This window comes from Parasteatoda tepidariorum, chromosome 3 (assembly GCF_982258835.1).
Source record: "Parasteatoda tepidariorum strain Cologne lab strain chromosome 3, Ptep-v5.0, whole genome shotgun sequence".
In the NCBI taxonomy this organism is placed as follows: domain Eukaryota; kingdom Metazoa; phylum Arthropoda; class Arachnida; order Araneae; family Theridiidae; genus Parasteatoda; species Parasteatoda tepidariorum.
In genome coordinates this window covers 68,865,748-68,891,873 of record NC_141757.1, presented here as the reverse complement: position 1 = coordinate 68,891,873, position 26,126 = coordinate 68,865,748, and the positions used below count along the sequence as shown (strand labels likewise).

At 27.9% G+C, this 26,126-nt stretch overlaps 1 protein-coding gene across 2 annotated transcripts in view; it reads left to right on the top strand.

The window, feature by feature from the left end:
• Window positions 1–21,370, top strand: part of ena (ENAH actin regulator enabled) — a 41,102-nt gene extending 19,732 nt beyond the window's left edge. For both annotated transcript variants that reach the window (XM_016071268.4, XM_016071266.5), the window contains exons 2-11: window positions 2,958–3,123; window positions 5,625–5,796; window positions 6,881–6,983; window positions 8,019–8,074; window positions 9,414–9,769; window positions 13,111–13,202; window positions 14,100–14,130; window positions 14,217–14,305; window positions 16,711–16,850; window positions 20,586–21,370. In XM_016071268.4, coding sequence (XP_015926754.1) covers window positions 2,958–3,123; window positions 5,625–5,796; window positions 6,881–6,983; window positions 8,019–8,074; window positions 9,414–9,769; window positions 13,111–13,202; window positions 14,100–14,130; window positions 14,217–14,305; window positions 16,711–16,850; window positions 20,586–20,614 — 1,234 coding nt within the window. In that variant the 3' untranslated portion in view covers window positions 20,615–21,370. The remainder of the gene's footprint in view (window positions 1–2,957; window positions 3,124–5,624; window positions 5,797–6,880; window positions 6,984–8,018; window positions 8,075–9,413; window positions 9,770–13,110; window positions 13,203–14,099; window positions 14,131–14,216; window positions 14,306–16,710; window positions 16,851–20,585) is intronic.
• Window positions 21,371–26,126: the final 4,756 nt, after the last annotated feature.

Sequence of the window (26,126 nt, the reverse complement as noted above, 5' to 3'; positions counted from 1 at the left end):
TTAGAAATATAGACTTGTGATTTTTTCCAAGATATTTTAGGAAATTTTATGCGCACTTCGTATTTACTCCTATGTGTTCTATTTAGAAATATTAATGGGCAACTTTTTTTTTAATATTCGAATTATTTATAAGCGTACTTTAGCTTTTGTTTCCCGATTTTATAATAGAAAAATGTAACAATTCTTTATAAAATTAAAAAAAAAAAATATATAGATGCTTTTTGACCGGGATGGCTCAGGAAATAGAGCATTCGCCTTTCAATAGGGTGACGAAATACGAGTCTCAATGCGAATTCTACACCCGGCTCGTGCCGACCACAGTGCTGACATAAAATATCCTCAGTGGTATACGTATCATGGGTTAAAATCCCCTTGCCGTGGCGCTAACCTTGATATATGTATTTTCGAAGTTTACCTCTCAATGTAATGCAAATACGGGTTGTTAGTTTCATTAAAAATTTCCTCCACGGAGGCTAGTTTGTCCAAATGCTTGATACAGGAGTTCCCTTTTCTTCTGTATTGGGTTCAAAATTAGAAGGCTAAGGAGTTGAGCATTGATTGTCGTAAACTGGGTCGGCTGTTCAACGCCGTTAATAAAATAAAATAAAATGCTACCTTCTACGTTTAGAAACGTCAGAAAAATATTTAAGGAAATCTCATATTACTTACCATATATTCCTGTGTATAAGTGGACATACTATTTTTGATTAAGCGACAGCGATTTTCTGGTGTATCGGATGTAAGTCGACTGCTGAAAAAATTTAACATAAAAATTTCTAAAGATCAGAAAACATAAAATATATATGTGTGTATATTAAACCTACAAAATTTTACTCAAATTATTGAAATTTCGCTTTGTCCTTTCGGTATATGATACATTTGCCCTTAATTATAGATACTATGGAGCGCTCCCTCAAATAAAGATGTATTAACAAATGTGGAATTTTTTTTTATTTTATTTTATAACCGTCGTTGAACAGCCGACCCAATTTCACGGGTTTACGACTACCAACGTTCAACTCCGTAGCCTTGTATTTTTGAACCAATCCAGAAGACAAGGAAACTCCTGGATCAGTACCCCCAGAGGTATTGATTTGTTGTGGGAACATGGAGGACTTTGAGACTCGACAGATTTAACGTGCATCAGTCACCATTTACTACACGGGGAGTCTTCGGCCGGCGAGGATCGAACCCACGACCTCTTGGATATGGGCCCAGCGCCCTACCGACCAGGCTATCCCGGCCTTGAAATTCTTTGGGTGGGGCTAAAGACGATTTTTGTGGGACTCGACTGGTAAGGATGAAGTCGAATCCTTTGCAAAGTCAGGATCCGCCCGACGACACTGCTAACGTTATCGAATCCCATACAAATGATGCTTAGAAATTTTTAAATTTGTAGCTTTTTCATGTTTTAAAAGTTTTCATTGTGTTATATTTTTTGTAATATTCTAGAATAAATTATCTTAACTTTTCTTATTCTTAATTTTTTTTCTTTCTGGGAGCAATTTAAAAAATTTTTTTAAAAAAAACTTCAAATGTAGAGATAATATGATAAAAGAAAATTCGAAGTTAACCGTATAAAACATATTAAAAATAGTTTTAGAGAGAAGTAAATTGATACTGAGTTATTCATATCTATCTCATTGCATTGATATTTCATGATCAACAAAAATTTTAGTGCTGGTGTAGAAGTCGATATAGCTGGTATTTTATATTATGTTTTCTTCTTAGAGGCATTAGGCCAGTTTTAAGTAATTGAATACGGAAGTAATTACTGGAAAGCTAGAAAAATGCTTTAAGATTTGTTGTTTTAGTTTATTATGGTTATTTGAAGTTTACCTCCTTTCCTAAGGTTACCTTAAGTTGCCATCTTGAAATTAAGGAGGGATTTTTTATGTTGAAATCATAGCTGATAAAACTTAGTTTCAAAAATATGAGTATTTTAAGGATAAACTGTCGAAATTAAAGATGGGCTGCATGAGGTATAGTGATGTTTCTTTTTCTCCGTACTCCTCCCCCCCCCCAGTTATTTTTTAAGCTTCATGTTCTGTTTGATTTAATTTTCCTTAACATTTCTTGATATCCTGTACGTTTTACTGTAAACAAACTTGTTGGGTGTTAATACGGCTCTGGTGTGCTCATTTCTCATATTTTGGTTTATAAAAAATTTATAATAAAATTTTTAACACTTTTATTTATTTTCTGATAATTTTAAGCTTGTTTTACCATCCTAGATAACCTTGATCAATGACTGTGAAATTGGTCAAATGTTTTTGACAGATTAATATATATTTTTCTGAAAAATAAAAACTTAAACATCATGCCTATCACTATTAGAAATTCCTTAAGGATGTCCATTACTGGCACACATGCCCTAATAAATAATAAAATAATGACCCTACTGTTTTCATAAGTTTCAAAGATAGAATTGTTTAAATATTTTCATTCAATATTTTAACAGCTTCGTTTTAAAACAGCTCAAGTTGTTCATATAATTATTACTTAAATGTAACATTATGCAACATATTTCTTAGAAAATGTCAAATTAAATGGATTATATAATTGATTATTTAAGGGTTTCTGGTTCCAAGGGTTCAAATATTAATGCACACAAGCTTTTAAATTAAATATACATTTCTACTTTGTATTTTATTATAAGGTAAAATTGTACACAACTTAAAGACAATATTTTATATAATAAATATTCATATCATAAATGGTTTTCAGCCGAATCACAGCTCAGTATTCTGTCAGGCCAAAGCTTTTCCCTTTTCAAAGCTTTGTTCTATCTCTAAATCATTCAATTTTTAAATGGTAAATTGAAGGATCACCCACTTTTTTTTTGGGGGGGGGGTACCAAAATGTTAAAGTGTTTTAAAAATTGTTCTGATTTTTTTTTTATTAGGAGACTTACTACTTAGAACATTTATGAATTTAAAATGTTTCGCTTCTTTTAGTGAACAGTCAATTGCTTCTGCTAGAGCATCTGTGATGGTTTATGATGATATGAACAAAAAATGGGTACCTAGTGGATCCTCAAGTGGTTTATCCAAAGTTCACATATACCAGCATCTGACAAATAATACCTTTAGAGTTGTTGGAAGAAAACTGCAGGATCATGAGGTGAGTATTTATCTGTCTTCAATGGAAAATATAATAAAAAATGTTCTTTAGGAATTATTGATTAAATATTGCCATGTGCTTATTCAGGATTTTTAATAAATATTTTATCATATCCTTATACTAGAAAAAAAAATTTAAGAAAAAAGTTTTCCTTTATTAAGAGGTTTTATTTATAATTTCATAAAAGAAATCAGTAATACATCGCCCTAAACTTTTATAAATGATTATGGATTAAGTAATGTTCCCTTTTTTATGCTATTTCATGTGAAAGGGGTTCGAACATAAAATGGAATTGCTAAAAAAAAGTATATTCTCACAATTTTTGAAAAACTTTTTCATCAATGTTCTTTCTTAAACATTTTAAATGAAAAGAACCTTTGTAAAATTATTCTTAAAATAATTACAAAAAAAAAGCAAAAAAAAATCATTGAATATTACAGTTGGATGACAAAATATGGGGTTTAGTAATGATCATGTGAAATTCAACGATGAAACAAATTCACATAATCTTATTGAATAGTGAATTTTTCAATCGTACAATTAAAAAATAATATAAAGTGTGATATAGTTAAATATTGATGTAACAGAGATTATTTGCACTACTATACAAGATTGAAAGTGTTATTCTTCAGTTGTGAAATTCATAGTTCAGATGAAATATATCATAAAATGACTCACTATGACTCACATAAGTATGTTTAGTTTGTTGACACACATGAATAAGCTTGCAATATAACACCAGAAAGTGATAAATTAATACCAGGATTTGCTTCTATCTTTTAAACGATTGGATTTAAAAATGTTCAATTGTATGTTTGCCTCATTAAAAAAATATTACCAACATCCTGATGCATCGTGATGTTTGAAAGATATAGCTTTGTTTTTGCTTATGTTGTCAATTGAATAAAATTTCAATTACGTTTGAAATTTCAGTTAATACAATTTTCTGTTAATTCAAACAGCAACAGTCTTAAACATTATTATCCCAAAAAGAAAAAAAATTATTATTTAATATAATAGTGAATTTTAGCATAGAGGAATGAGTTTCAGACCAATAGATTACTTTTTAAGGAAGATTATATAACATAACCATCATTTTAAGAAAGATTATATAACATAAAAAATAAAAAAATTATTAAGCCAAACAAGCCAAACAATTTTTAATTGTTTGATTGAATATGCAACCTAAAGACATTATTTCCAATTTTTTACGCTATTTATAAGATTAATTAGAAAAAGGTTTCTTCAAAAATTAATTATAAAATGTATATTGAATTTACTTTATTTATTATTATTATTTTGCATGCAGTTTTTTCTACAATTTATTAACTAGATTATACTATGAATATACTGTTGACTTGCTTGTAACAAAAGTTTAAGAACCATTGTAATTCATTCTTTCAATCAGAATGATTGTTAAACGTAAGTTTGCTAAAATTTGCAAAAGTGAATGTTGTAATAAATATTTCTAAATTAATTTCAAAATGTTGGAAAAAAGTACTTTTTTTATTTACACAGAAGAGGTAATAAAATGTGTGAGTTTCATTTGTGATTTAAATTTGTGTCATTCCTCTGTACTTGTTTGGCACACAATGCTCATGGTACCAAATACATAATCACTAAAAAAAAATTTATTCTAGGAAAGTTTTCAATTTCCCTGAAAACTTAAAAACTTTGGATGTGTATAGTTATAAAGTTCATTGGTGTTGCTGTTTTTACATCTTCAGGGATCTGTCTAGGTTTTTCTGAGAGGTATCTATTTTGTGAAAATTTACACAAAATTTGTGAAAATTAAAAATTATATTAAACAATCAACACGAGATTATGGATTTATCATTTTTTACGAGAAACAGAAATAGAATTTTAAGAAAAAGTATTTTGTGAAACTACTGTTTTTCCTAAAGTTGAATTTGTGAAGGTGCCGCTAAACAGTAGTAAATTTGGCTTGGACAGATCCCTGATCTTAATCTGAATTTCATCATTCTGAATTTTTATAGAACTCAATTATTTTTGTAATTAAAATTTGAACTTTGTGTGTATCTTAATCTTATTACGCACTTTATTAGAATTGCTTTAAATTTTATTTAAAATTAATTAGTTTATCAACTGACAATTTGTAACTAAAAACTGTTCTTGAAGCTTTCGTTTAGTTAGATGTACCCAAGTACTAAAAAGTTGTAAAAAGTTTTTGTAGAATTAAAGCCATTTCGACATAAAAAACATATTTACATCTTTACAAAAATAAAAGAGTATTTCGTCTGATTCAAATTATTTACTATTATAAAATGTAATATTACTCAAATTCAAATGTAATGATTTAAGTTGTATTTATAGTAAGTTATCTGAATTATTTTTGTCAGTCATAGTTAAGAATATTGTAAATGATTTGATAATGTTTAAAAGTCATTTTCATAATTTACAGTATTTCTCACTAATGTAAGATGTACATGTACAGTCTATCTTACAGTAATAGTTTATTTTCTTCTTTTTAAAAAATATAGGTTGTCATTAATGCTTCTATATTGAAAGGATTGAAATATAACCAGGCCACACCAACATTTCATCAATGGCGTGACAACAAACAAGTTTATGGCCTTAATTTTAGCAGTCGTGATGATGCAGAAGCTTTTGCTGTTGCTATGCTCAGAACTCTTGAAATTGTTAACCAAAATAGTAAGTTTAATAACACTTGGAATCTAAAAGTATGAGAGAAGTTTATAAATCCTATTTGAAGCTCCATAATCAAGATCATAAGATGTTTGCGTTCATTAAGTATTAGCATGAGTAACGAATTTTTTTAAATTGTTCGATTTGTAAATGTATTAAAGAAAATTTTTGAAAAATCTTAAACTGATTTTTTTTAAAAAGTTGTAGATTATTTTACTGTTTACTCAACATTTTCAATTAAAATTGAGCTAAAGAATTTTGGCAAAAATCAGTTTATTTTAAAAAAAAGTAACATTCTATTAAGGGGCCGTTCAAAAAGTACGTATATCCCGAAGAGGGGGATTTGCTATTTTGTACGATGGGGAGGGGGTATTATACAAAGTACGTACATTATAAGCATACACCAAATTTAAATTAGCCTTTTTTCTACACATGTATTATACATATGTTTGTTCTTGTATATTTTTTCACATGGCGACCACTTGTTAGAATGAGTAAATCAGTTCTCAAAAAAAAGTTGTCTCGCAGGATTAAAAATTGCAAACACCAAACTTTCCCCGAAATTTTTTCTGGTACCGGGTGAAAACATCCTCCAATCACAGCACTTCCGCTGCAAAATCCAAAACCTCTCCACCTTCCATTTCACGCGCACCCCCATCATTGTCCCCTCCCCCTGTAGATTAATTGTATTGATTGTAGGAAATTATTATGTTGATCAGATAAGATTGTTTTATTTATTGATTCAAAGATAAAGTTGGGTGTTATTGTTTAAATAATTTAAATGAATAAATTATTCTAAATAAATATTTAATTTTATTTGAAACATAATTTAATTTTTGTAAAAAAGGGGGGTAAACTAAGAAAATGTACATACTCTAAGGTACCTTATGTATAGTAATGTACGAAGTTAAAATTTCTTGTTAATTAAAATTTGTGTATGTACTTTTTGAATGGCCCCTAACTACTTTTTCATTGCTAAGTTAATATATGTTTGTATGTTTTAAAAAGTAATGTATGTCTTATATAACTTATGAGTTTATTCTTTTTTTAAAAATTTGATTCTATAATTAATATTCTTTTTAATTTGAAGACATGTCTTCAAGACCACCACCTCCTCCTCCCATGAATTCGCAACCAGTTTATCAAAGTATATCTGGGGACATTGAGTGCAATAATATTGATCAACAAAAGTGGTATGTATATACTTTCTTATTATATGTCAGTTTTTACTTTAACTAAAATCTGTTAAAATTCAAATACAGTTTGCGATTTATACTTACTCGCTAATAAACTGGCCTAAAATTGCTAGTGCAAGTTAAACATGATTTTGAAATTTACCAACTAACTTTTAAAGTAATTTAATTATGTAATAAAAGTAATTAAAGTAATTTACTCTGACATTTACATGTTTTTTTCAGTTTACTATGATTAACTACTGTATTGGCTAAAATACTCACATGCATGTTATGAACCTTAATTAGGCTATTGTATGATTAATCCTTATTTTATAATAATTTCTAAGTACCTATTCTAAAAGTTTAGGATGATCCTCTAAACTTTAATTACATTTAAAAATTAAAAAACTTATTTATTTAAATGACGAAAAATTCTTTAAATAATTTTATCCCCATAAAAATTAACAAATATTGCATCCCTATTTCTTTCTGAAATTTGAAACAAAATAATAATCAACTGTAAAATCTCTATATTTTCATTTAAAAACTGAAGCATGAGATATGATTTTTAAAAAGGACTGTACTGCCAAAGTATTCTCTAAAAAATAGGTTACTCTTTAGAAAGTATGTTAGATATAAAGTTTCCATAAATTTCATTTTATTGAAGACTCTTAGTACAAAAAATTATTTTGCATTCTAAGAAAAGTTTTAATTAATTTGTTATTATTACAAATACATGCAGTATGTTACTCAAAACATGCTGAAATTATTAACTAAAATTAAATATTGATATTGATATCTTTGCTATTCTTCTAAAAAACAATGCTGGTCAACATATGTATTAACTATGTGGTTGCAATTTAAATGCAGCATAGAACCCAATAGACTTATTTTGAAAAAAGTGTCATTTCTGTCAGATTTACAATTTTTTGTGCTTTAAAGGATATCATTCTAATTGACCTATGGATAACGTCAATTGTCTAGTTGAGCATGTTGATTATTTTGCATTAAGAGCATTTATCTTATTTAACTTTTTGTTTGTTTTTATTTTAGGAATGACAATGACACTGGTCGAATGTCTCATCAAGTACAATATGCTAGTTCTACAAGTAAAAATCTTCTCTTCTTAACACATATCACAATTGTTAATACATTTTGGCATTTTTTTCTTCTTGTTCTGTATTTTTTTAACATATTTGTAAACGTCTTTAATCAAATATTTCATAACTACTTAGTTTTAAAAAACTTAAATTCTTTTATTAAATTTCTTTTGAGCATGTTTTAAATTTATGATATTTTATATTATAGTAATTTTGTATAAAGAAGGTTTATTTCAATATCAGTGACATGCAAAGGGGGTGGAAAGAACTATGGTCCCACTCATCCAGCCAAAGTGGGTTATCGAACAACCAAAAACACAATTACAACCAAATTTTACAACAAAAATGTTCATGTAACTATAAAAAATTTAAAAATATTTTTTGATTCAATAAGCAAAGTATTTCAACAAGGATGAAGTATGGTTTTCAAATAAATTTTATTATAAAGTTTAAGGTCATTAAAATTTTAAATGTTTTTTTTTTTCGTTTTTTAAATTTAGGAAGAGCGAAATATTTTGTTTGAAATAATGAACTTTTTACAAAAGAATGATTTTTGTCTGTATTTATGTATGTAACATTAAAAGCTTCAACTAATCTTTTTATGTTATTCTTTTTCTGTAAATCCTTTTTTTAATATATTATTCTAATCGAAACATTTTCTTACACTTTTAAATTCACATCCTGTCCTTAAATCTATTTTTGGCTCAAGTATGCATTAATAAAGGTAAGACATTTTACCCTTTGTTTATTATGGGAATCATGCGACCTATTTAATAAACCAATTACAATTATTAATTTTTCCCTAAGATATAATAGAATAGGGGAAAATTCATTTGCTATTTTTCTCCAGGATAAAAACTGAAACACACAGGTTTTGGTGTGTGATTTGAGCTCGACCAATGATAGAAATGTTTTGAATATGCAATGTGAAGCTAAATAAATTATTTGGCTTCACATCTCAACCATGACTGCCACCCTTTTATGTATACATAGAAAAAGGGATTTAGATTACTATAAATATAAATCTTTCAAATCAATTTTGTTGTTGATCTTTCTCCACTTTTTAGCTGCATATAATTGAGAAATTAGCCCTGGTCATCCCTTTCACCGTGAACAATATCTTTAAAAAATTGGTTGTTAAAGAAAAAAAATTTCTGCGGCCAGTGGAGAGTATTCTGATACTATCTTCACATATGCCCCTCTTTGAAAAAGCCATGCATCTAAAAAATGTGTTAACGAACACTCTGTCAACGTATTCATATCCTTCACAATTTTCTCTGCTCTCTGTATATATAACAATGTAAATATTCTAAAATATGTGTTACATCATTTCTTTTTCTTTTTGCAGTGAATGGTACTCAGATGCCTGGTTCTCCTAGCAATACACTTCACAGAACATCTGCTCCAAATTGTGCTCCACCCGCTCCTCCACAACCTCCTACTCCTCCTATGCAGTCCAATGCTGCACCACCTCCACCTCCTCCTCCACCACCACCTCCTACTATAGGAATGCCCCCAGTTCCTCCTCCACCTATGCCAAACTCAAGTGGTCCACCTCCGCCACCAGCTCCTCCAATGTCTGGGGGATTTTCTAGCCCACCTTGTCCTCCTCCCCCACCTGGGTCTTCAATGCAGCGCCCTAACACTGCTAACATGTCTTTGGCATCAGCATTAGCTAATGCAAAGTTGAAAAAGACACAAAGAGTAGGTGTATTTATTTATTTTTATAGTATCTTATGTATTTTTAAAAAAAATTAGCAGTTCAAGAAGTTTCAAAACTTATTTACATTCTTTTGAAAATGGCAAAATATGACTTTCATATATTAAGTGAAAAAAGGGTGTGCAATATATGAATAAAGCTAAACAAATTGAAAAGATGGTAAATAAAGAAATATATCATTGCATTATTTGTGCTTTTCCCATATTGTTTAGCTTTCTTCTCATATTTTTTACTTGAAATTGCTTACCTTTAAACTTTTATTATTTTTGCCAATATAATTTTAATAATTATAATTTTAATTTATGTTATTTTTATTTAAATAACATAAATTGAAAGTAAATCTTTTCGTTTAAAATATTTTACCTTCGAAAAGTATTTTCAGTAAAGAAATTCAACCTTTTTTTATGCCAATAATTTTAAAGCATTAATTATGTACTATATGAGATATTATGTAAATATTGATAGAAAAATAGAAAATTTTTTGTTGCATTTTTACAAATGCTAGGTCTTGCTTGAATCGGGTGGGGATTTCAAACCTGAAATTAGTTTTTTTCTTAAAGCTACAGATTTTTTTTAAAGGACATTATTAGTCTATTTTTCATCGAAATGTACAAGTGAAGAAACATATTTAACAGGGGATCACATAAATGTTGTGACTTACTTTAAAGTCAGTCAGAGTACATCACCATTCACCAGAATGAAAATTGCATAGAAACTCATACCCAGAAATTATATTGTACGCAGCTAGGGGCACTTCCCTATTGTGACCTGTTCAAAAGCTCAAGAAGAAATGGTTCATAATTGGAAAGTGCCATTAGCTGCAAATGATGACATTTCCAGACATGGTTTCCTATGCCATTGTAATCCTGATGTTGTAACCTGGACCTTATGCAGCTCCCCATTATATGTAAAATTTTTAAACTTGTACATTTTGACAAAAAGGGGTTTAAAAATGACATTCAAAAAACAACCGTGGCTCTAAGAGGGAAACCGATTTCAGATTTGAAATCAGTGATACTAAGATCTGTTAAAAAAATCTCATGCAACAGAAAAGAAGAAAAAATGTTCTCCAGTGTATTTAATATAGTCTGCTAAAATTTTTATGACCAATGGTATAACCAAAAAGGAATTTTGAGATTTGAATCTTCACCTAGAAGTCATTCTTAACCTTAAATTAGCTGCCAGCCATTTAGAAAGGATATTTGATTGATAATCAATAATTATTGTTAAGAATTGTTTTTAGTTTAAATACTCTTATAGTGAAAATTTATTGATATTTAAACTATCAAGTTTAAAATTCTACCAAGAAAACAGCTTTTCTGACTGTTACTGTTTGTGACTTCTATAAACGGTTTGAAAATAATCAGACAGGTATTTAATTCTATCGCCTGAAAATACCTAAGTTTTTAATGAGGAAAAAAAATTTCATTTTATCAATTTTCTGAAATGGTAAATATTATTGAGCAAAGAACCTGCACTAAATTTTATTTTTGCAATGAAATGTAGTTAAAAAAGGCTTTAAAAAATTTACTGTTAATGAACAGAAATTTTTTTCGATTGCTATAAAAAGTTCAAGGATTGTAAGGTAGAGAATCAGTTGAAGATGGTCAGCAATCTGGTAGACTGTCCACTTCGATTAATGATCAATTTATTTTTTTAAGTCAGAGACTTGATATTCAGTCATCATCGTTTCTGTCAACCAATTTTGAAAGACGGTTTAAGGTTGTGACTCATTCCATCTGGATTTGTGCCAAGAACTTTGAATTTGTTCCAAAAGCAACTTGTTTAAATGATTCGAGAGATGCTTTCACTCTGTGATTCCTTTTTAAAGCACATTTCACTTAAAAACTGCTCAACAATCCAGTAGCATTTGAAAGGTGAAGGAAAACCAAAAGAAAATTGTAAAAGCTACTCAAAATTCTAGGTAATGTTAACTGTTTTCCTTAATAATCAGTATGTTTTGCATTCTGAATTCCCACTGTTTGAACAGATTGTCAACAGTAGTTCATTGAAGATTATTATTTGAGTGTTTTATAGCGTTTATTTGAGGCAACTAATCAAAAACAATCTGAATGGTAATGAAAAAAGCACATGGGTTTTGCACCACAATAATGCATTTTCTGACATAGCAACTATTCTGCGATTTTTGACAAAATATTCTTCTGAAATGGTACCATGGGATTTTTTGTCATTCCTCAATTGAAATTGCTTCTTTAAGGTCATTGTTTTAAGTTTATTAATCCGATGAAAGGAAAATTCAGTATGATCTATTAAGAAGGAAAAAAATTTTAAGGAATGTTTGGAAAAAAGGTTGGCAAATATTCATTAAAGTTGGTTGAGACATTAATAAATTTGGACTAATAAATTGATATCTTTTGTTTTATGCTATCATTCCGTGTACTTTTTTGGTCACAGTATTATTATTATATCACAAGACTGTAATAGTTTATTATTGTTTCTTTTAAAAAAATTAATCGTTTAAACTTTCAGTTTTAGTATATTGTTTGTAATTTTTGTTAGTGTCAAAAAAACTAGTTTTTATGTCTAGAAATTGGGAAATGGTTATTTTTAAGACAGTTTTGTCAAAATGGGTTGTTCTTATTTGCTGAAGAAAAAATGTTCTGCAGATATGGTTAGAAAATTTAAAAATAATGTTAGATTTTGTAGAAAAAGGATATTTGGGATCTAGGACTTCCAAATTTAATACTTTTATTCTTAATACTTTTTCCCAAAAAATTAGGCTCTAGAAAAATAATATAAATCCTAATTTTTTAAGAATTCGACCAAAAGTAGATATGTTATAATTAGAAAACGAGCAACTAATAAATATATTTATAATTTTACAAAGAATTAAAAGCACAATGCCATATCAGATGGCTGAAAGCTCAAAATCAGAAGATCTTTTCTAAATCTTCTTTTTCATAAATATGCATTCATAATGTAGATTAAATCATTTAAAATAACACCAATAATAGCAACAATAGGTCCTAATTTTTCAAAATATTAAAAAAAATATATATAGCTATGTATTACTTAACTATTAAAAATTTTAAAGCTTTTAAATTTGGTCTATAATTTTCTTCTGTAATTATTTTCAATTATACTTACTAAAAGTCAAAGAACTATTTGAGCTTTTGATGACAAAGCTATATAATGCAATGCTGTTTGAACAACTCAATTCCTTATAATTTAATTTTTAATAATTTATGTATGCAATTATTTCTATCATCTCATCTTTCTATAAAAATCTAGATACATTACATTCTCTAGATACTATAATAAAACTTAACTGGATGTAAAGGTTAACTTTAAACTCTTTCTGCAGAGTGATTCAATTGTTGATCAAAATAAAACCCCTGGACCTCCTAGTGGCATGGCAAGCATGATGGATGAAATGGCAAAAACACTGGCACGAAGGTAAATTAAATCTATTAAATTTTATCTAAATTATTATTTGGAATAATAAACAGTGTTATGTAACCACTGCACTTTCACAAATATAATGATAGAATAACATTAGAATTTCAAGTTAATATTTTAGTGAAGAAGAAACAAAATCGAAATTAATTAGACTCACTAATGAAACTACTCTCTATTTCTCCTGGCTGTCTATCACTTTTTGATGTTCTTAAGTCTCGCCTTCGTTTGTAGTGGTTAGATTTCTATTGCTTTTTCGTTTTTTCAACTTCTATTGCGTATATTCCTGATTTTTATACTCTTCAGTTTTGATTGTGATTTTAAAAATATATAATAAAATTGTTGATAATTGAATAACTATTATGCACTTGTTGAGAACAATGTGTCTTCAGCAGCTGCATTTCTTATATTTAATATACATTTTTATAATCCTATATAAGGACCTCAAATATTCGAGAAGGTGTGAAAAGTGATTTGACAAAACACGGTGTACTAATTGTCATTTTATACTCTTTTTTCTTTCTAAATTTTTTTGTTGTGTAATTGCCTGTTTTGAATTATTTTGCTCTTAGAACATTATTTGTTTGCAATTTACTTAGTGATAATCATTGTTACTTCCTTTACATTTTATCACTAAATATTTTTATAGTTATTTAAGTATAGTAATATATAAAGGAAAGAGAGCATTTAAATTTTTCAAATAAAAGTACATTAAAATTATGCTGTTAATATTCTTTCCTGCCTGCATGCTTTAAATTCCATGTGATACTTTTAACAATACAGACTAAATTTTGAGTTTAAATTCTATTAAAGATTAATTTATTTTGTTGGTAATTGAGTTTTGTTAATGCTATACATTATGACAGTCACGTTTTATACTTCTATTTTATTTTATAGGCGAGCTCAAGCAGAAAATTACCAAGGCAATGTAAGTTCTACAATTTGAACAATTGTTATTTCATTGTATTGATAAAAATGAGAATTTTTCTAATAAATTCGTAATTTCATTTTTAGGATTCCGATGGCACTGATAAAAAATGGGATAAAAATTCAAATGGCAATGGTGTGAACTCTGGATTAGAATCACCTAAGGGTAGTCGCAGGTATGAACAATGCTATAATAATAAATTTATCTAATATTGAAAGTTATTTATATTCAATGTATTGAAACGTATGTTTTCATCATGTTAAAAAATATACAAATACCTACCTCAAGGACTTAGGAAGCAAATCATCTAATTTATGCATGTATGATTTGTGAAGATTCTGAGTATTATATTTAAAGCCAGTCTAACGATACATTGCCCAAGAATCTGCATTGATTATTAATTTAGTTGCAATGAAATTTAAAAAGTCAGTTAATGGGATAATTATACAAAATATCTATCACTTTTTTTTTAAAAGTAGAAACTCATCTGTGAGTAAAATAATATGATATAAATCTCTCTATATAGATATTATGATTTTAAAGGTAAGTCATCTTTAAAATGGCAGCTGCATTTATATTAAAGAAATCCAATTCTTTCATAATCTATTAGGTATTCATGAAGTCTTTATTAGTTATAGGCACTTGTTAAAAATTTTTTTGTACCTGTTAAGTACTGCTAGCAAGACCTACGATTAAGGTGTTTTAAAAGTTTAGCATGGTATGAGAAAAATGCTAGGAACAATTTGTATCTACATCTCCAGGGTGCATAGCATCTTTAAAAAGTGCTTAAAGGTGCTTATTTTCAATTTTCGTTTTTTAAAAGCCTTGAAGTTGCTTTTTTTATTAAATGTTTTTAAAAAGTGCTTTATTTTCCTTTTTCCAAAATGAGATATTTTTTCCTTACCTTGTTGATTTTTGCCATGAATTATCCAAAAGACTTTGTTCTAATTTAATTCAACCCTAATCTATTTCGGCATGCCATTTTTCCTTAGCGTATGAAAACGCCAATCATTTTACATGTTTGATTAAATACTTGCGAGTCAGCATGTGCGTATACTGAGCTTAATTTATTGGCAAGAGATTCTCAATTTCAGGCTTCATTTTCAGCCCTCTGAAATCGAACCGAAAAATCTCTCGAGTTTTCGCTGATGGCCAACTGAACACTGTCAAAAAAAAATTTCCTTCTAGAGATAGAAAATTTTATTTCTCTTGTTAATTCATAGTTGGTGGTGTGCCATCGTCTTCGGCACTGGCAAGCTAATCGGATTCTCGAGAAATTCTATTTATGGATCAGTACCATAATCTTTAACTTGCCTTGAGGATCATTCACTAAATAGGTATTTTCATGTGGGTCTCTAGAGCAGTCAAGAATCCAAAAGCTTCATCGCCTCAAAATTTCGACCACCCTTTTATTCATAAAATTTGAGAATTTTGAGGATAATGTTTTTACTTGAGGGACCGTCCACCAATTGTATAAAATAAATTTTAACTTTTGTACTTTATTACCTTTTTTTTCTTATTACTTTTTTATTAATTATATTATTATAAAAATTTTCAGTATTTTAAGTTGTTTTATGAGCTAACTTAATAATATTTAGGGCCAAGATTTTAAAAAAGTATGAAATGAAAGGCTTTTAATATTTTAAATGCAGCAAAAAATCTTATGTTTGTGTTATTTTATTATGTTATAATAGTTTAGTAGGTCAACATTCTAGTCTATACAGCTGAGCATCATTCAAAAGAAACATTTTAAAATTTCTGTCTTATTCATACAAAATTGGAAAATAAACTCAGAGTACTGAGGGCTTCAAAACTATTTTTTTGTAATCACTTGCTTTGGGGAAAAGAAGAGCTAAATTGGTAAGAAATGAAAACTGGTTTTGCATATAAAGGATGAGATGATATTGTTTTTTTTTTTTAATAAGATAATTGTTTCTGTATTTTTATTTTTTATGATTAAACAAATTAAGGGAATAGATAAATTGTAATTTGAAGCATTTTTATTTATAATTATTTAATATTTGCTACACCAAAATTTGAGTTTCTGACAGTAACTCTTTTAAACATTAATATCTTACACGATTTTCATTGAATTTTTTTCACTTTTTAAAATAATATTTTTGTTATTAATTAAAAATTATTCAAAAATTTTGTTTAATTACATTGAATATTTTGAATGAAACAAATAGTTTTTTTATAAGCAAATAGGTTATAGTTTTTCAAAACAAATAGTTTTTTATAAAAATCTCAAGAATTATATTTAAAATAGGTTTACAAAATTTTATTTGCAGTTATTCCAAGCAATAACCAAATTAATTGATAGAAGTTACAAGTTTTTTGCTGTATTTTCTGTGATAGATAGTTCAAAAACACTCTTTTTTGTTTGAAATTTTATGCCGGTCTTTCAAACCTATGAAAGCTTTAAATTTTATTGATAAGTTTGAGAAACCGCATAATCTAAACTCCTCGTTATAAAATAATTCTCTTAGTATTTCTGAGAAATTTGAAAAAGTGTCAAAAACTGAAAGTGTCTCTTTTATTGTAGTGTGGTGTGCATACTAATGTGGTTTCTATTTTTAGACAAAGGATAGGTTCTATTGGAGATATGGATAATTTAAAAGCCAATGGTGTTGAGCCTTATGACATGGAAAGAATCAAGCAAGAAATAATGTTGGAAATAAGAATGGAAATGAATAAACTGAAACAAGATATTATTGAAAGTATGATATTTAATTTTATTTTAATTGCTAATTTGTTTTTAAAAAAATATGCAATGTTGAGGGTTAGTGATTAATTCTGAAAGAAAAAATTTTAACAATTTGTAAAGATAAATTAATTGGAATGTTTTCTTTTCGTTAAATTCTTTAGTACAACAGATTTGCCTAAATTTTTATTGTTAATCCTAATTTTGCTTTATTTGTTCTTGTTTATGCTTGAAAGAAAAAGCTTTGATAATTTAGCGGTAAAATGCAGAGCATGTTTTTACCCCTCTCACCAAACATGTGCACTTTTTTAGTCCATATTATTTGTGAAAATGTTAAAATGCCACATTTCTGTACATATATCCAAAGTGTGAATGTCAGGCTGTTTCAGCTAGTTTTGTAGAGGTTCATAACTCGTATGCACCACTTCTAGGCTATTGATGGCAAGCAAACCAAACACATAATTGCATAAACTAATTAAAACTAATTTTTTAAAAACTTTCAAGAATTTTATTTTATATAACGCATTAAGTGCCACTCTGTTATTTAGTTTTCTTGTTGTATTTAGTTTTAATTTCATCAGTTTTGTGTTTGCATATATTTATTTAATAATTGTTTCATTGAGCTTTATAAATGAGTACATGTTAATTAAGTTTGAAATAAATTAATACATTTAGATTCTATTTTATATTAGGAGTTTTGCTTATTATTGCTTGATTATTAATCATTTCTGTTTATTTAAACTGATTTCACCAATTTAAATAGATACATCAAATTTAAAGATTATTTAATTAAAAGATCACATAGATTTAGTTTCCAATTTTATTGAGATTAAAAGTAAACCTAATGTGTTTGCTTAATTTCAATTGCAACTTTATCCACAAACTCTTGTTTGAAAGTCTTCTTCAAATTTTAGTAACATAGTTTAACTAAAGAAACACAGTTTAACTAAAGTACGCAAGTTATTTATTGATATTGCTTTGGAATTTTAGTTTTTCTTATTCCAGGGTTCCCACGGTCCTTGAGAGTCCTTGAAAGTCCTTGAATTTTTTTGTTGCTAAATTTAGGTCCTTGAAAGTGCTTGAAAAACGTCTTAGGTCCTTGAAAAACTTGATAGTTCCTTGAATTTGTCCAATACTGCCGCGGCCCTTTTTATAAAACACCTGCGGATCTTTCTCGTTCTTTCTGTTTTGTTCCCGAGCTCTCTCACGTGGTTTTTAACACCACCGTTTCTAACCGGGCCTAGCGTCTTGGTGTCTGCCAAGCGCGCGGAGCACAGCAGACAATCAATTCGTCCGGGGTGAGACTCCACTTCATCTTCTGTCGCATATGCTTAGATCTTCTTTTTTCTTATCGAAACTGGAATACTCTCAAATTTCGTAACAATATGTACCTTGTAGTTTTCAATAAATTTGCCGTTTTACCATCCGCACTTGTCCTTACGTTTGCGTCATTTCAAAACTTTATTGTAAAGCGTATTTGCAAAGGCACGGCTTCGTATTTGTGTTATGTAGTTTAGACTAGTTATGCCTGGGAAGTGCTATTTTAATCCTCAATGGATGGATAATCAAGCTTATAAAGAATGGATTTTATCGATGCCCGAAAAGAAGTTCAGAGCCAAGTGCCGATTATGCATGAAGGAGATCGATATCGCAGAAATGGAAGAATCTGCTCTGAAATCACACATGAAAGAAAGGTAAAACAAAAAAGCAGTCTCATGCCCTGAGTTCTCTTTTTCCAAAGACATCAACATCTAATTCATCTGGTGTAAATACTCCTTCAACATCGTGTGCCCCAAGTGAAACAGAAACTTTAGTGGCCGAGGTAACATTGTTTTCTTATCTGGTCAAAAGGAATGTGCTTGATGCTGAAATTCTCTGCAGTCTGAAGTGCATCACTAGTAATTATTCGTGTAACTCCTGTGAAGAGATTAGTAAATTGTTCTCCAAAATATTTGCTGATAGCTGTATAGCGAGACAATTTTTTTGTAGTGCCACAAAGTGAGCCTATTTGGGCTCCTTTGGATTGGCACTATACTTCAAAGGGATTCTTATAAATGAGGTGAAGAATGTTGATTGCTACACTGTACTCTTTGATGAGACTTTAAATCAGTCTCTACAATCTAAGCAGATGGACATTATGGTAAGGAATTGATAATAAAGTTTTCACTAAGTATCTTACCTCCCAATTTATGGGTCATGGAACTGCAGAAAATATTTTGTCCTCTTTTTACAAATGCATGGATGATGGTTAAAAGCTCTCTAAAATACTTCAATTATCCATGGATGGACCCTATGTCAATTGGAAATTCTATTAGAGGCTTCAGTGTGAATTAAAAGAGAAATATTCCCACCAGGTCATATTCATTGGCAGTTGTGGATTACACATAACGAATAATGCTTTTAAACATGGTGAAAATGGGATATGTTCCTTCTAATTTTTATTTTCAGAAAGAATTGTTGCTGCATAACATTTAGAGAAGGTTGTGTAAATTATGGATGAATAATTTCAGAAACGATTTTTAATAGAGGAGAGGAGGGGGTTATGGAATAGTCATGGAATATGGAATACCTAAGATTTAGTTCTGTCTTTCATGCAGTCTTCACATGGAAATACACAGGATTAAAGGATTTCACCATTAACACCTTATTACCATTAGTTATAGATTGTGCTGAAAATGATTTTGTGAATTAATATGTAAAACCAGTAGGGTTGTTTTTAAAAAAATATAAATTTTAGTCCATAATACATATACTCTCTTCTCTATATATAGGCAAAGCATTTAGGTATTATATTTGAAATTAATTATTGCCACAACAAGCATTGTTGCTTCTAGTAAAATAGAAGAGAATAATTTTTAAAATTGGTCTTAGATTAAGGTCCTTGAAATTTTTGTTGAGGTCCTTGAAAAGTCCTGGAAAGTCCTTGAATTTCAATCTCATCATAGAGTGGGAACCCTGTATTCCTTATTTTAATTGCATAAATAAACTGAACATAGTTTCAAATATAATTAATTAACTTATTGTGACTAAATAACTTTTTCATGTGATGTTGCATAATTAGATAGTGTTAAGAAATTACTTTAAATTAGCACACATTAATTTTAAATAATAATCAGTATCTAAAATAAAATTATTGCAGAGAATAATATTAAGAAGATATTTATAAAAATTGGATGTATTTCTAAATATTGCTAGTATATTAAATACACCTTTAAATAAGAGATAAAATAATTTACAGGCTAACACAATTATAATTTTTTGCTAATTATAACCAAAGATGTCTATGTATGCATATCAAAGCGTCATATCATATAATTTATCTGTACAAAAAGAATGCATGAAGCAAGAAGACAACACCGTCAACAGGCTTTTATATAAAATTAAGATTTTCTAAAATCAACGCTTCTGTGGTGCGGTCGCTTAAGGCACCACTCACATCCTTGGAGGAGAGCTGGGGAACATGAATTCGATCCTTACAACTGGCATAAATACACAGCCATGTGCACGTTAAATCTGTCATGACTGTAGGTTTTCTTGTTGGATGTGGTCTGGTCAGTTTTGCAAGAAGAGTAGCAAGTTAGGCACTGTCCATGTAGTCTGAAAATGATGCAGCCCTTATAAATGAGGCTATTTGCTTGGCCATGGTTAGGTGATGTGTTTTGTTTCTAATTTGATGTTTTTACAATTTTAATTATTGTTAACTAAATTTATGTATTTGTTTTTGCTAAAATATGTTTTCTTTTAAATCTAGCCATAAGGAGTGAGCTAAATCGTAGGTAATGCCTCAGAGAGGAAGAAGTCTTTTATATGCAAAGCATTTGCAGAATGTACTGGTGTATAGAAGTTTGCATATTTGCCTTTCATAATGAGTTTCATACTGTACATAAGTGTGCGACTACTTTTGCCTTCTGAAAACTTTTATGTGAACTTTTTTCATGAATAAATTGTTCCCGTTTGTACTTTTTCTATAGACAAAACGGTTTTTTAGAACTTTGCTTTGGTTATTCTATTTTTTTTTTTTTTAAACATTCTTGTTGAGGACAAGCTAATGGTGTGCTTGAAACTTAATTCTATACTAAGTCAAAGTTTATAGTAAGATGTTGAAATCGTAGGGTCTATTTGTTTCCAATATTTTGAAGGTAAAAAGCACTCTTGTAAATAAATCTTTTTCACTGAACTTAAAAGTAGATTTTTTTTAATAAACATATTATTGGTGCTGTTAAATTTTATATCATAGATTGGTTCTCTTAGATCTTTTTAATAGTAAAAAAATAATTTAAAATGAAAACTTATAGTAATTAGTACTGTCGTGATACTGCAATTATAAATCAAACTGACGACATCTTCTTATTCATTAAATTTAATAAATACCAAACAAATTCATTTTCTTCCACTCTTCAAATCGTTTTATAGTATGATTAATAAAGCATGGATGTTAATGACATGACATTAAATAGATCTTAGTAACAAATATCAAATTTAATTAAATCAGAATTAAAAATAATTAATTAAATCAGATAGTTTAGTTAATACAAATAATGAATGTGGTAAATTTATCATAGCTTTAGATAACGAATGTGGGTAAAAAATATATGGATGTGCAAAATTAAAGTCAATTTCAGAAAAAAAAAATTAAAAAAAAAAGTTTTTATTGCCATTTTTATCCATGCTGATTGATGTTCTAATATGCCGCTTCTTTGTAATCTAATTAATTAATACTAATTAATAATAATTAAATTTTTATTGTAGAATAATAATGATAGCAATGAATGCTGGTTGTTTGGTGTTAAAATACTTGAAAGCAACGAAACTGACTGCTATTTCTTATCAAAATGTTTATTTTAGTACTCTACTGAAAAATGTTTTATATTTTAATCTATTAATGTACGTTTGACTTAGCATAAAGTCAAGTTTCCATTTTACCTGTTTAAAATTTTTCTAAAATAAGATCAGTGCCTTTGGCACAGACTTTTAGATGCTCTTCCAATAAGAATAATTGCATCGGTATTGCTAATAATAAGTGTGTGTTTATAAAATAAGCATTTTTTGTATTATGTATTGATATTCTCTTTGTTCAATAATAATAAAATAAAGTGCGGGTGATGTTCTTTTTTGAGTCAATTCTAATGACTAGTGTTACATGCTTGCTTTTTGTCTTGACACTGATTGTAATGTATCGGTTTTTTATTATCAGTGTAAAAGGTCAAAATAAGTTCCTCTTATAACATACATAAAATTCTTTATAAATTAGTATGTTAGTAAACATTAATTTAGGCATTTTTAATTTTTTATGCATTTTGTTCTTGCATTTTATTTATTTTTGTGTATTTTTGAAAAATTTTTAGTTTTTATTTAAAGCAAAATCTCAATTTCCAAAATAATAAGTTTTGGTAATAATATTATAAGTATAAATAAATAATATTTTCTAGTTTATTGAGTTTCTAACTAGTTATGTGGGCTAGTACTGGCAATTTATTTTTGTTCAGTGCTAATAATTAAACTATAAATTTAAAGTATCTTTTCTATCTTGCATTTACCTTACTTTAATACTAACTTCATTTTGTTAAAATTTGTTATCAAAATATACCCTAAGTTTTCTAGAATTTCCGTTTAAAATAGAATTTATTTTTGTTGATAAAAATTATGGAAAATTTTTTTCAATACTTTTTTAAAAATGCTGGACATTTTAGAATTATTATTATTATTATTTTTTTTGTCTTTTTTTTAGAAAGTGTAAATATCTTTTTGGGTTGCATTTTGAGTGAAGTGTTGCTTACTTAAAGTTTAACAACTTGATAATATGCATTTGTTATAGATATTAATACTGTGTATTCATAAAATATATTAATCTATCATGTGAATGAAAATGCTATGAGTGTCACTTATTATTTGAATATGATACTTGATGTGTGGCCATATTTCTCATCAAAAGTTCTAGAATTAGATCAAATTTATTAAACCAGAATTAATAACTAAAAAATTTTTTTAGCCTAGTAAAAAATGTTTTGTGATTCAACAAACAAAAATTATCACAAGCGTGTGCCTATTTTTTTAAAAAAGAATGTTAATTTAATTTTAAAGTTTATTAATTCAGTTTGCTGCATTTGGATATGGGATTTAAAATGTTATGTGAATTGAATATTAAAATTCAGATTGCTAAAGTGTTTGTAAATGTGCTGCTATTATTAAGATGTCAGTCCATAAGTGTAAATACTTTTATTATATGATATCCATGTGTATTAAATGTTTAAATGTGAATTTCAAAAAGTAAATATCAGATGGTGATAATAAAAAAAAAAATTGCGGTTACATATTTAAAAATTATCTATACATAACTACTTCAAAATTAACTTGTTTTACTGATGTTTATTAAGAATTCTTGAATTTTACTAACTAAGATAGTAATTTTTTAGTATTGCTTCATATTATAATAATTTTTACCAAAAGTAGTAAATATTTTCATGAATGTAATAAAACCTGTGTTTTTAAATTAAATTAAAATAATTAACTTTTGAAATGAATAATGGCATTTTGAATTTTTTGGCAAATATAATTTTTTCTTTAAAATATTATTTTTTTTTGTTCAATATTTAGTTTACTAATAATACTTATATTATAAATTTAATATTCAAAGTAGTTCTTTGGTTTTCCTAAAAGTTAATTGTACAATATTTATTGTTTCAGTAACATATATTTTAAATGGTAATAATCTGTGTGTAATTATTCCCAAAATTGTAATTGCACAGTAACTGATATCTACACCATTCATGTAAATAGGTATTCATAAAAACTCCATTAAGTTCCTTTTTTTTTTCTCTGAAATTCCAAAGACTTATAATGTCTACATTTCATGATTTAAATGTTTGCTTATTTGCAATAATTCAGAGTTTATGAGAAAACAAGGCTTTCTCTTGCCATTGTATATATTAAATTGTTAATCATATTGTAATCCTTTTGGCATTAAAATGTGGTAAAGTTCAGAAATACCAAATTCAGCAGATATTATCTAAATCGTCCTCAAAGTTATCTTATTAATTTTAAAAATAATACTTGTATATTACATAAATTTAAGATTTACATTAATGATGACACATCTTATTTTGTAAAAGAAGCAAATACATTTGTTTATTTTTAATATTGGTATCAGATAATAATCATTTTTATATAAACTAATGGTGCAAAGGCCCGAACTGTCATATATGCTAGTGTGCTATAAGAAATATCATAAGAGGGGACAATAGTCCCAAGTCTTGACATTGTAAAAAGGTGTAAAAAAAATTGCACGTCTTTTAGTGAAGGAATATAGAATAATTGGAGCAAACTTTGCTAGTGTATATACTTTAAATTAAAATAACCTAAATGAAATATAGTGTGTTGGCCTAATATTGCATGACCAAAAAAGATTCAATTTTTAAATTTCAAACTACTTCATCGGTGTTATAAAGATTTTCTTTCTGAACCATTTGATGAATATTGCATTAACAGCATTTAAAAATAAATTTTAAAAGTGGTTAAATATTATAATGCATTCAAAACTGTGTAATTGCAATTAAAGAGAAATAAATCTTCCTCTAAAGTCTTTAGAGTAAATTTTTAAAGTTAAAAATTTAAAAGATCTTTTCACCAGTTATTTATTTCTTGTTAAAAATTACTTAAACATTTATTTCTTTAGTTTATTAATCTCAGTCAAAATAATTTATCCTTAAAAGAATAGTGTTTTTTCTTCTAAATTTTCCTCCCATTAACACACAAACATTTGTGTTTACTGATTCAATCTTACTCTGTGTTTGTTATTTTCTGGCTGTTTTCTTTTTCAAATATTAAAGTGTCTGAATCTAACATCAGCTCCGTTTTCACTTAGCATAATAATAATGTTCCCTTTTATAAATTTAACCTTAATAATGTATCCTTTAACTTGTCTCCCTTTGTAATTCTCAAATATTTTTAATGGCCTTCTTTCATATCATCAACAAATAGCGTTTATAAGTGGGAAAAAAAAATTTCAATAAACTTTTTAAACCTGTCTGTTTTTATTCCTTAAGTAAAAAAAATGCTTTAATTATCTTTTAATAGTTATTTTTTAATATATTGAAGAATCGTAACATTCTTAAAAAGACAATATATGATTTGTCATATTGCTCACTTTTATTGTGTTATGTTATGCTTTTAGCAGTATTTTTGTTCGTTAATTTTTCTACTTTTATATTTAAATATATTTTTAAAAAATGTGGTTCTAGTCAGTGTAAAAAAAAAAAATGAAATTGTAATTGTTCATTTTTATTGTTAATTTATCGTATTACTACTTCGAAAAGAGAAGCAGAATGAGATTATTGAAATATGTAGAAGTAGTTGTGCATTAATCTTTAACTATGCAAAATCATATCATTCATTATGCAAAGAGTGTAGACAAAACGAATAGAGTTGTCAAAGCTCAATACTGATAGTGCATAATGTTATTTGAACTGTGTCCTGTCTTTCGGAAAGCTCCTATTTATAGAGTGAAAATGTTTAATGTCTGTGTATAGTTTTCAGTTTTTTCACTTTGGTGTAAAATTAAAAAGTATTACCAATGCAAAATAAAGACTGATTATGCAAATATTTCTCTCCTTATTTATTATTCAGCATTGATATTAACTAAAAAAGTGCGTCTAGTCACATGATCTAGTGCGAAACCACCACAACAGGAATTTTGCGCTACCTGAATACTTGACCAAAAGCACTTGTTTGAAAGATAGAACTAGTTTAGTTTATTTTCTACTGGGGGATACAACGTTGAATCGGTTAAAAAAATTACTCATATTGAGAAACCCAAATATACAATCACAAATCCAGACATACAAAAAAAGAGAAAAATAATGATGAATTTTTAAGCATTTCTTGCTTTTGAATTTTATCAATGGTAACACTTAATCAAATTTTCATTAAAGAAAAATATTTTTAATAAAGTAGTAGAAGAGAGAAAAGTTTTATTCAGGTTATTCAATAATGACCCCTTAATATACATTTTCAGCTTTGTCTAAAAAGAAACGAAGGAACAAATGTACATATTAAGGATTGCAATTTCAATATTTAGACTGAAATAAAGGGCTATCGAATTCTGGCATATCACTACTAGTACAGTAAATATTAAGTGCCCTCCTTTTAGTAAGTAATAAAAAGTTGCCAGATGCACTTCGAATTTTGGTGGGAGAGGAAGAACTTAAGCCGTCGTAAACATGATGTTTCCAAAATAGTTTTTTAAGCTCGAAAAAATGAAACCTCCAAATTAATAGTACGATTGACTCGTGTATGA